An 11,839-nucleotide genomic window follows, 5' to 3' on the forward strand; every position below is an offset into this window, starting at 1 on the left:
CCTTCTAGTTAACCAAATAGAACCGTGGTTCAGGTAAACATATCTCCGACAGATGCGCCATCCGTGACTTGGCGGGTCACCAGATCTGCGGCAACACCAAAAAAAAAAGATACATCATCGACTATTCAACAGCTCCTTTTTTTTTCCCACTACCCACCCTCAGTTTTGATAACTTGTCTCTACAATCTCCTTCGTTCCAAAGGCGAATGGTGCACACTCTGGCCTGTCGGATCCTGGCATTTTGCGCATCCTTGCCACTTTGCCCTATATATTGAGCCTCGAAACGCGAATCCTGCTAGCGGCCACTTCGATCGGACTAAGCTGCCAGCACCAAGGAGGACACCCTTTTCTCCTTTGCTTGCTTTTCTACGGGCTATTACTGCTGGACTGCACTGAGCATGAGCATATACAGCCTGCTGCTGGAGAGGTTTTCGGTCTCTGGAGCTCGCTGTGGTAGCTCGGTGCCATGTAGCGTCGTCCTTCCTGCCGCATGGATTGACCAATGTTTCGAGCCCTAGGACCTCTGCCATTTGGCATGGCCTCTTTGAGCCCTACGACGGTGTTTGTCGCTCTCGTCCTCATCTATATCTCCTCCTTTGTTCTCTTCGCGATCATCCGCATCGCTACCGGCGTCTCCATACAGCGGATCGGCTACTTTTCACTACGACACATCGCATATTCGCCGCGGGAGGGGGTTTATATCAAGTTCGGAGGTATTGGGATTTCGGTGCATAGACCCTCGCTCGTCCAGCCTACATACGTTAGCCTGCGAATTAAACGAGCTACTGTCGCGCTTGATTTGAAGGCCCTTGCGAGCTCGCGTCGCAGAGCTGCCACTGCTGCCGCTACTGCTGGACATACGCCAGAGGGCCTGGCAAAGGATGGAACTAGAGCTGCGCAAGAGAGTGATGTCGTGGGTAACGGTAACGGCAATGCTAGCAGTGATGGAAAGACCAGGAAGAAGTCAGCGTCCTGGGAGAGGACGTGGAAGACCCTGAAGGGAGTTAAGGAGAGATTGAAACGTTTGCTCAGACAGATCAAATGGTTGGCTTTGATTGATATCTCGGCTACAGAGACTACACTTCGCATACGAGATGCAGGAGAACTTCATATTGGCGCCCTCACCATGTCCCTGGATGCTAGGCGTAAAGTTATGCAAGGTGGAAAGCAGTTTCGACAGTACGAAGATGCTTCGGAAGAGAAACGTTTTCCAGAATGGATATTTAACGCCCGCAATATACTCCTGGCGGTAGATGGCTGTGAACATAAGGAGATATTTGATAATATCGGAATTAATGTTCATGGACTTCTTCAAAATGGCATGGAAGGGCTACGGGAGGTCTCTATTTCGGTCAAAGTGGGGAGGTTTCATATCCCGTATGACGATGTCCGTTCTATCCTACTACGGATGAAGCTGCTTTCGTTACCAGATGATATGACTCCAGACGCTGGAACTTCTTGCGAAGACACTGATGACGAAACTGCTCTGGGAAATATCATGGAAGAATCGGACACTGAACAGCAGGATATCCATCAAGAGGAGGTCATGTCCCATCATCTTACTGAATCGAAGGCGTTCCTTACCTCCTTAATACGCGGAATCCAGGACTTCCAACTCGCTTTGAGTTTCTTCCGTGTCTCAAGCACCGTGGAAAATCCAGAGCCCATGGAAAAGCCCCTCTATTTAAATTTCTACACTCACGAGGTGGGTGTTGACTTTCATAGAATGGACCCAGCCCATCCATCACACAGAATGTACTTTCAGCGTGACGACGTTGCCCATCAGGCTTTGATAGCCGCCATCTCATCGTCAGTATCTCTGGGTGAGAATATAGATGAGCATGATAAGCTGATATACATCCCCATGGCTACAACAACCATCAAAACAACCCTCCCTTCTAAAACAATGGCATTGGCTGGCAGCCACCGAGATGCCGCTGAGCGGAATTCAAATGTCATTTTTGCCAATTTCGTTGTTACATCTCCCTCCGTGGACCTGGAACCCAAACATCTATCAAACATCCTAGCCTTGATACAGGCGAGAGGATCCTCTCCACGTTCTAGTTCTCAAAAAAGTCACTTCCTTATGTCACGTCTTCTGCCGAAGGCTGTAATCAAACTCTCGGTCCACGAACCCGTTCTTCGATTTGCGCTCCCCACCTCAGACTCAGCAACTCTTTCTGACTATAACCTTCTTGTTTCATCTATATCCTCTATTTCCCTTGACGTCGAGTCTTCTCATTCTGTTGCAGAAGGTGCCCTCTATTCCCTGGTCGCCACATACCGTATATCTTCTCATCTAATTTACTACCAAACAGCCGCAGGCGTTAGGCATCGTCTACTAGCCACGGACACAATGGACCTAAAGTGTTATATAAATGCAACCACCGAGATTGCGGTTGCTATTTCAGGCTCCATGAACTCATTTTCAATCCATATACTTAGCGGGGAACTCACTCGTGGCCTTCACCAAGCTGTTGAGCAGCTGAAGAGGCTTATTCCTTCGAAACATAATTCCTCTCATGATACGCCTAGCGTTCTAAGGCGCCTGCCCCCTTGGCTTATTCGTTTCCAATTCGAATCCTCAGCTTTTAGCATTGAAATTGCCGGTTCAGATCCTACTGTTGGTTCTGCTACCAGAGGAATTGTCCTTCATCTGGGTGAATGGTCAGTGGAGTATCAGCTTCAAAAGCCAAAGCCAAACCCACGGTCCCTGCGGCGCCGGACTCCTAGCCACTCTGCTATCTCGGACGACCCATTCAGGTTTACGCCTACTTCACCCTCTGGGAAGTCTTATTCCCGTCCGTCGGATGGTAGGAGAGTAACATTCAATGTCAGCCAATTAGAGAGTTTTATCATGGAGTCAGTAGACTATATGGAACCAGACGCTTTCCTATCGGTGCCTCAATTCGAGATAGCCCTGACCACTTCGAGCGATCTTCAAGGCCCTATCTTCCATGTCAATTCTATCATCAACGAGATTATTATCAAACATTCACTCTATCGATGTTACGCAATAGGTATTGCTGCGACTACTATTAGTGATGCATTTTTTAATTCCACTCTTGAGGTGAACCCGCGCGGACCGAAACGCAGATTGTCCTCGATGAGAGCACATGGAAAGTCTTCGAAAGTCGAACTCACTACTTTTGATATCAAAGTTCCTTCTATACAGGTCCAGGGTGTGATGCCATCTGATCCAAGGATACTGCTTCAGGTGTATGGGCTTGTTGCAGGTCGGCACCGTTGGTCACCGCCTTTTATCCGGTCGCACCTGATCCGACTGCATGTGGAATCTCCAAAGGCCAAAGGGACTTGGACCAGAATCATCAGTGTTGGAGGTATTCGTGTTGGGCTTCGAGAGAGCAGGACGAAGCAGGCAGAGACTTTGGGTACCACAAAGTCATACGACATCTCCTCTGATTTTATTCGAGTGGCTGTTCCTCCGCACATGATAATGTACCGTGTGTTTGATAATTTTGTCAACACGTTCAAGGCACTGGAACTACTCAACTACCGCATGAAGACTAAATCAAGCTCTCCAAGCGTGACAAAGCCCCCAAGTGGACCAAAATGCGTACCCAAAATATCACTGCGTAGCAAGTCCATGGTTTTTGAGATAGAAGACGATCCATTCGAATGGAAACTCGGATGTATTTATCGTCTCGGTCTTCAGGAGCAGAAGCAACGTCTTGCACGCGAGGAAGCATATCATATGAAGCTGAAAAAAGTAAGAGAAAGTCAAGACGATCGTTATGCCACTCTCCGTCTCAGAAGCCAGAATGGCAGGTCATTCACAGAAAGGCCTTATACAAGCTCTCGTAGGAGTGGTGAATACCCAAGAAGCGTTAGCGCAGATAGTCGGCCGAGGAAACGTTCTAGATCAAGGGGGAGAAATGCCTACACAAAAGGGAGATATGATACTAGCCAGTTACCGAGTTTCTCAGACTGTAGTATTCTATCCGCGGATGAGGCTTGGAACCAACTACAAGCTCACAACGCGCGCTCTTGGAAGAAAAAAATCGATAATTCAATTCGGTTTCAGAATGCAGCAGTTAGAGAACTCCGGTCCCTTTTCGTTGGAGCTGACAAACCTCCTGATGGGATGCCAGAGGTTCCGGGGGTGATTCCAATCCCAAGCCGACCAGGTTTACTTGCCATCAGGATAACAGATTTTGGATTCACTCTGGATGCACCGTCGTTTCCACTTCATGAATATCCCCAGTATCTGCATAGGATTGGGAAAGGCATGCCTTTGGATATGAAGTATGCTTTATTGATACCGATGAGCATCCGACTGGATATGGGAGAAGCTAGATTCAACCTAAGAGACTACCCACTTGATTTAATCCATATCCCTCCGTTAGGCCCTGGACAGTCCGCGCGTGTTCCAGCCTGGTCCCTAAAGACAGACTTTGTCATAGCCGAAGAATTTCGTGGACCCGAATCTTCTCGCCAGGTTATTGTTAATATTGTTCCCCCATCCCTTGCTTCTGATGGCACAATGCAGGATGGCTTTTCCTTTGACGTTCGCAGGACGGTTGCTCCCGTGAAAACCTATTCTAACCCAACAATTGAAATCAACACCAACCAGCCTACCACGATATCTTGGGGAATGTCCTACCAACCGGTCATCCAGGACGTTATGAAGATTATTGAGAATTTTACTAAGCCCGAGATAGATCCCTCGGAGCGAGTTGGGTTCTGGGACAAGATACGGCTAAGCTTCCACTCAAGGTTACTATGGGTTTGGAAAGGAGATGGCGATGTCCATTTCAGATTAAAAGGTAAGCCATAGTTTTTTTAATTCATGCTTCATATTGTGACGAACGCTGACAGTTAATTTCTGTAGGCTCCCGTGATCCATACATTGTTACCGGCTTTGGTGCGGGTTTCGTCATGTGCTGGCGTAAAGATGTTCAATGGGGAATCCGTACGAATGACGACCCTCAAGAGTTTTTTGCAGTTACAAGCGGCGAATATGTGCTTGCTATTCCTGATTATAATCGTCAAGCAAGATATTCATATGAATCACCATCGTTTAACAGTGGCACCGCTAGATTCGGGAAGAGTGATGCATTGTTCAAGAAGGTGATAATGAAGCTTTCAGGAAACGTCCGCTGGCTTGCAGGCTTGGTGTTTGAACGAAATGCGAATGGTGCAGAGCGATGCTTTGATTTCAAGCCTCATTACGAGGTTGTCCTACGCAACCCCATGTATCTGAGCCCCCAAGAGTTAAAGGTGAGCCGTCACTCAATCCTATATACTGATTCTAGGATGAAACTGACCCTTTAATAGGACTATGATGCATTCCGTGGGTTTAGAAGCAATCACATACATCTTTCGTTAGCTGTCGTTGCACCTGTTGCTCGAGAGTGGACCCTTACGAACCGAGAGCCATCGGCTTCATACAACACCGTCCATCTTACCCCCAAGTTCTTTACCCATTTCTTTAGCTGGTGGTCTCTCTTTTCTGGAGTGATGTCACTTCCAGTCCGTCAAGGACCTCTTTTCCCTGGATTAACGAAGACAAGTAAAAAATTTAGTCGTCATCTCGGCACTATCAAGTACAAACTTTTCTTGTCTCCGCTCTTCGTCTCCCACATTTACAAGCATAAGGATCCGGAGGATTACAAGGAAGATATTGTTTATGCAACGGGCCTGAAAGTGCGGCTGGATAGCTTCATGCTCGACCTTCACCAGCGGCGAGAGTATACTACCGTGGTCAAAGGACGGCTTGAACCGACGAGAGCAAGTTCCATGAAAATCAATAGAGCACAGTTGGATTTCATTTCGGCCGACTGTCGCGCAGTATCATCAATTGGTAATTCTGCTGAAGACAGTGATAGCGAGAAGGATGGAATCAGCCCAACTTACCCTGGTATATCTCAGCCTGCAGATATATCAAACTTTACTATTCCAGACGAGGATTTGAACTGGATTGATATGGATGATTTTGTCGAGTTGGATTGGGTTCTTCCGGTAGAAAGCAATCCGAGAACGCAAATTCTTCCACTGGCCTATTCGCCTCGGTTTTCGTTCTTCCGCCAAACGGATCATATCAAAGTAGGGCCAGATGAGCCAGGTTACAGTCCCTTTGGAGATGAGCCTACGCATGTATGTGTTATGTCACAGGACCACGACCCCCGACGGGTACAAATCGAGTTGCTTAAGGAACGCCTTAAAGTCTTGGAAGCTCAATCTTCATCGCATCACCGTGTTGTTGGCGAATTTGAGCTGCGTTCTATCCGCGATGGTATAGCCGATGAAGAGTCTCGAAGGCAATATGAAACGCTGGTCAGACACGGACTTTCCCTCGAACAGCGACGAAAATTCCTTCAGGATGAACTGCAACGGCTTGAAATGCATTTTGTCCAAAATGGTAACACTAATGGGTCTTCGCATCGCTGCAGCGAAAACGCCGATCTTCTAATATCCTCGACGGAGGATGAGTTCGCGAGCGACTTTGATAACCGTTTCGTCATTCATAACATACAATTGAAATGGAACAACTCCTTGAGAAACATAATTCTGCGATATATACATCAAGTCAACCAGAGACGTGGATTTGTGTACTACATGTCACGGCGTGCAGTGAAGTTCATCCTTGATATCGTTGACGAGCAAGTCAAGGCAAAACGCCGGCATATGGGCAAAAAGCAGCAAACACCATGGAATGTTGAACCTCGCTCTCATATCGAGATTGAAAGAGATGACGACATGTCGACCGAAGAGCGCATTGAACAGCTCCTTAATGATGCAAGTCGATTTGTGAATGCAGAACTGCCTACTCCCGGAGAGAGCAAGCATCCTACTCTAAGCTCAAAATCGAGTAGCAATATCTCTCCTGAATTCACACCGCAGAACAGCTATCATCTGAGACTCATTGCTCCCCAAATTCAGTTGCAAAGCGAGAAGAATAAGAAATCTGTGGCTGTTGTTACCGCTAAAGGAATGCAACTAAAGGTCGTGTCAATTATGGATAAACACAGAGTCTCTGATGATGTTAGTGGACTGGTACAACGCCAGTTTACACTTAGCATGGACAGCGCTCAGTTTTTCGTCGCAGACCAAAAGAGTTTCTCTAGCCATATACATATATACTGTGGAAATGGATACGGAAACGCTCCAGGCACGTCATGGCCACCGTGGGTCTCAGTGGAAGCCATGTTCGACTTTGATATTGACCTTTCTGGGTTCTCAAGGATTATCCAGAAAACATCTGCAAGCTTACGCTACGACAAGTTCAATACCTTGCGACTGAAATTCAACGAGAAGGTCGCTGGTGAGTCAGTAATTGAAGATAGGCATGCCGCCTACCCTACAGAACATCGAATCGACCAAATCACTGTTGACTTCCCACAAGTGCGGGCGATCTGTGATTCTTCACAGTACTACTCCTTATATATTATTGCCCTTGACTTGCTCATGTACAGTGAACCCCGAGAGCAAGTTCGGGCCGAGAAACTGGAAAAGATTATGCTGGCATCTGACTTTAGTGATCTTCGAGGTGCGCCAGAAATTGTCAATCGTCTCCAACAGCGAATCCGTTATCTCGAGGAGATCAAAAGCCTGTTCCAAATCCGCGGCAAATACCTTGACAAGCAAGGGTTAGCGGACCGAGTGTCACTAGAGAAAGACCTGATAACGTGTGAAGATGAACTGTTCTTCATGATGAAAGCCATCACAACATCTCAAAGAAAGAGTGATGACCGCGCAAAATCGGCATCTAGTGGACTACTACACTGGACTCTTGCTGCAACGGAAATCGTTTGGCATCTCATGACGAACAGTAAAGAGCCGATCGCGGAATTTCAACTAAGAGACGCCGCATACGGTAGAACGGATAATAGTGACGGGTCAAATTATAACACGATAGAAGTTGGGAACATATACGGGCTTAACTTACTACCGGAGGCGCTCTATCCTCAAGTTATCCTTCCATACAAAGACAACCATCGAGGAACTCGCCCAAAAGACGAGGGTAAAATGCTTCAAGTCAAATGGTATATGCTAGAGGCTATTGCTGGAATACCCGTACTCAATGATTTTGAAGTTACTCTCTTCCCTCTCAAGATACAGCTGGAAAGAGAGCTGGGTCAGAAGCTGTTCGAATATGCTTTCCCAGCTGCCGGGCCAAACGCCTTTGAGAATGGAAGTTTTTCACCATTTATGATCAAACAGATAGATCCGCCCAGCGATGACTCGGAAGTTGATAACACAACCAGTGGTGCTAATACTCCAGCGATGAGCACGGCCAGTACATCTGCGGATGAAAGGCCACCTTCTCGCCTAGGTACCGTTGAGCAACGATTAATGCCTACTCTGGCCTTGCCTGACAAACGCCGTTCTCATTCGCCCGGAAGGATTAAAATGTCCATGTTGATGACTCCAATCATCAAAGATCCGGCTCCCCAGAAGCGTAACACTGAAGATGATAGAAGTCGTTCTACATCGCAGGTGCCTACCCGTCGTACTTTGGCGAAGAAAGCATCTGCTGATAGTCTTACTGTGCTGAAACGACAAGCTTCGGATTGGTCTCTCGGAAGTCAAGCTGGAAATAAAGCTGAAGAGAAACTAAAAAGGCCTGCCCTCAAGCGACCGCCAACCAAAGTGCATATAGATAAAGCACATGGAGCAGATGATCTCTCTCGGATGATATCTCGTGCATCAAATTTCATGATCCTTACTCATGTGAAGATCAACGATGTTGTACTCTGTTTAAGCTATAAAGGCAAAGGAGAGCGGAATATTGAAGATATCCACGACTTTGTTTTCAGGCTGCCTGTTCTTGAATATCGAAATAAGTCGTGGTCTAACTTGGACCTTGCTCTACGGCTAAAAAAGGATGCAATCAAGGCTTTGATTTCACATGCACCCGCAATACTCGGCAACAAATTCTCCCATCATCGGCCAAACAAGCAGCAACAGAAGCGTCTTCGAGAGCTAGCCAGTTCTTCTCAATTGTTAGACGGCCAGTCAATTCTGAGCACACCTCACTCTGATGGCTCAAATAGTGTCGCCAGCCGTACCTCAACTGAACGGTCCGCGTCTCCCGATTTATCCTTGAACTCGCATGCTTTCCAGGCCAGCGCTGCACCGTCCACGGACTCTACGGGTATTCCCCCAAGGAGCAAAACGGCACATTCTGATATTGGTCCTATGGGATCTTCTGCACTAGAGGACGAAGATGTCAGTCAACAGCCCCGCTACAGCCCCACTAATTATCATGCATAGAACTAACTGGTTAGCAGGAGCCAATTGATAAATCTGGTCGCTCTCGACGCCGTTTTACAACTAGTCGAGCATCTCTCAGTAGTGAGAATGCCACTGATGATGCTTCTGAAAGGTGAGGACCACTTCTTATCTAGGGCTTTTTCTTTTTCTTTTCCTTTCTTCTAAGGTTTGATATCTAATTTCATATGTAATACAGACAACGACGAAAGCCCCTTTCTTTCCTTGGGCGCAAGTTTCTTGGATCACTGGATTAAGTCTAGCATGATTATATCCAGAAACTATAGACTGCATACCCGTATATTACTCACTGGGGCTCCCCCGGTGTACGTCTGCTACCGGACTAGGTGCCATTCTATATATCATCCCTCTCGCTTCAAATTTCCTTACAATAACCTCTTCTGGTCGCACCACTTTTGAGCATAAATTATAGCCCAGGGCTACTTCCACCACTTCCATGCATATTATTTTTCGTTTTGTTTTATATTCAGGTGTTCCAAAACTGCATTTAACGTTCCGTCCTACTAGCAGTGGAAGGTCGTGCATTATTTAGCTCTCATTCTCTCTTTCATCTTCGGGCGATGGTATACCCTTCAACCTTGGATTGGCGCTGGAGTTGCCTTTGCTGTTCTTTCGCTTTGATGTTGTTTCTCCTTATTAAGCATCGTTCTTTTGTTCAGGCGGTTTCCCTGTTACGTGCAATTTTGTCTCCATTAGGGAATCGGACGATAGATGGATGGACATTTGGATACTGTGGTTTGCATTCGGTTTTTCATGGTTAGACTACTGGGTACGCTTACTTTTGGTTCTCATCAACTGTTGTTATTATACGTGTGGGGTTTCTTTATCCCTCGCTGGTTTTATCGAGACAAGAGACAACGCGTATATAGTAGAAACATTACAAGCAGTTGAGTGACATACAAGAAGCGGAATCCCGAAATGGGTATGCTATTCCATGAATGCTATCATGCTCGTAAAATAAGGTACTACAGAAAAATCTCAACGCTATTTTATACTAATACAAGTCGGAAAACATGGAGGTATGCATTAGGTGCGAGAAATTACCATCCATATCTTAGCTCTTATAAATCCACCAAAGTTAGGGAATAATTATACAGCCTCAGAATCGGAACCCGACGCGGCGTTGTTATTGTCAACTCTATCGAGCTTTACCGGTTTCTGGAATGGTAGTGAGGACATCAACCTGCCAGAAACAGATATAAACCGAGTCTGGGGTGTAGGACAAGTGATGTCATCGGTATAAGGAATTCCATGAAGGGAGTATTTCCCCCAAGCAGCCTTCTCCTTGCGAAGATCAGCCTGCACCCAGGGAATAGTTATAAGGACCCAGCTGCCGGCCCACACGAAGGGTAAAGACCATCCGAGCTAATGGATAAGTTAGCATTAAGAAAGAAGCTACCAGATATCAAAAACATACCGTATATGCTACGTCTCTAGGAGTTGTAAATACTAGAGCAGTGATCACCGCTGCGGAAATGACTGAGCCGCCACCCCAAAAGCAATTCATTTCAAAGAGCATCTGTCGGAAGTAAGGGCTGGAGAGATATCTATCACGGATTGCCCTTCTGTATACCTGCCCACCCCCACCATCCACGGCCACAACGTCTTCAATCAATACGTACAAGGCTGTGGGCATGACGTATCCCTTAGGCGTTGACGATATGCGGAAGGGGGCCTGGTAACCTAAGGCACGGAGGAGATCGAGGGTTAGATGAACGAGTCCAAAATAAAACATAACGGTGGGTAATGGCATCGCCAGGAGACGAACTAGTGGAGCAAAAGTCAGAGTCAGTAGGCCATAACATATTCAAAGATGTACTTACTGTACGGTTCTTCTTGAACAGTTCCTCTATAGGTACGTGAGGTTAGCAATGATACTCCAAACGAGGCACTCAAGAATGCACGTACATAATTAGTTCCACTGCCAGAATGAGCCATACTATCGTGAAGTTCACTTGAAAGAAATCAAGCTATTTCGATCGTTAGCAAAGGACAAAAAATTGTCAAAGCTGGTGGGCATACCCATGACCTCCTTGCATTCAACGGCCTCACTTTCGATCCCTTTTTGAATAGGTTATAAAACCGATAAAAATATTCAACGACGGCAACTCCTCCAAGTGCAGCGGTGCTTATTGTGAATACTAGAGTAATAGAATATTATCAGCCCCTGGTTTTATTTCTTAATAAGGGCACATATACTTACCCAAGTTGTGTGATAAATTAGTACAGTACCATAAGGTAAAGTAAAGAACCAAGGGCTGAACCAGAGTATCAATTATAAAGAGTGTCCAAAATATAGAAATCGATCGTTTTCGGGACCTGAGTGAGTAGGGGAGTTCTGGTGGTCCAGGAATCACGGGAACGTCTGGAACCATGAGTTTGTCCATCCTCTATTGAAGCTATATAGCCTGCGCGTTCATCGAAGATTGGACGTGCAATCGGAAGCAGAAGCAATGATAGATGAGCTCAAGTTTCTAAATCAGAGATACTTGTGCACAGCTCTGATATTGTCAGACGTAAATAAGAGATATCCATGGTTGCGCCAGAGAAGAATGGATACGTGGCGAACATCTTGTATCTTATA

At 46.4% G+C, this 11,839-nt stretch overlaps 2 protein-coding genes across 4 annotated transcripts; one reads left to right on the forward strand and one right to left on the reverse strand.

The window, feature by feature from the left end:
- Positions 1–93: 93 nt before the first annotated feature.
- Positions 94–9,237, forward strand: TERG_05293 (uncharacterized protein; the record flags this gene model as incomplete). Its single annotated transcript, XM_003234654.2, has 3 exons — positions 94–4,787; positions 4,853–5,241; positions 5,299–9,237. Exons 1-3 carry the CDS (start codon positions 503–505, stop codon positions 9,235–9,237), a joined length of 8,613 nt encoding a protein of 2,870 aa, XP_003234702.2. The 5' UTR covers positions 94–502.
- A 1,107-nt stretch (positions 9,238–10,344) lies between these two features.
- Positions 10,345–11,642, reverse strand: TERG_05294 (uncharacterized protein; the record flags this gene model as incomplete). Of its 3 annotated transcripts, XM_003234655.1 has the most annotated exons (6): positions 10,345–10,620; positions 10,673–11,022; positions 11,079–11,104; positions 11,164–11,225; positions 11,278–11,396; positions 11,459–11,642. In XM_003234655.1, the coding sequence occupies 6 exons, from the start codon at positions 11,640–11,642 to the stop codon at positions 10,345–10,347; spliced, it is 1,017 nt and encodes a 338-aa protein (XP_003234703.1). The 3 variants fall into 3 exon arrangements, with proteins under 3 accessions (XP_003234703.1, XP_047606559.1, XP_047606558.1); XM_047749957.1 differs by lacking the exon at positions 10,345–10,620 and having other exon boundaries at positions 10,661–11,022; XM_047749958.1 differs by lacking the exons at positions 11,278–11,396; positions 11,459–11,642 and having other exon boundaries at positions 11,079–11,193.
- Between the last annotated feature and the right edge of the window lie 197 nt (positions 11,643–11,839).

The sequence above is a fragment of the Trichophyton rubrum genome, assembly GCF_000151425.1.
Source record: "Trichophyton rubrum CBS 118892 genomic scaffold supercont2.5, whole genome shotgun sequence".
Taxonomy (NCBI): domain Eukaryota; kingdom Fungi; phylum Ascomycota; class Eurotiomycetes; order Onygenales; family Arthrodermataceae; genus Trichophyton; species Trichophyton rubrum.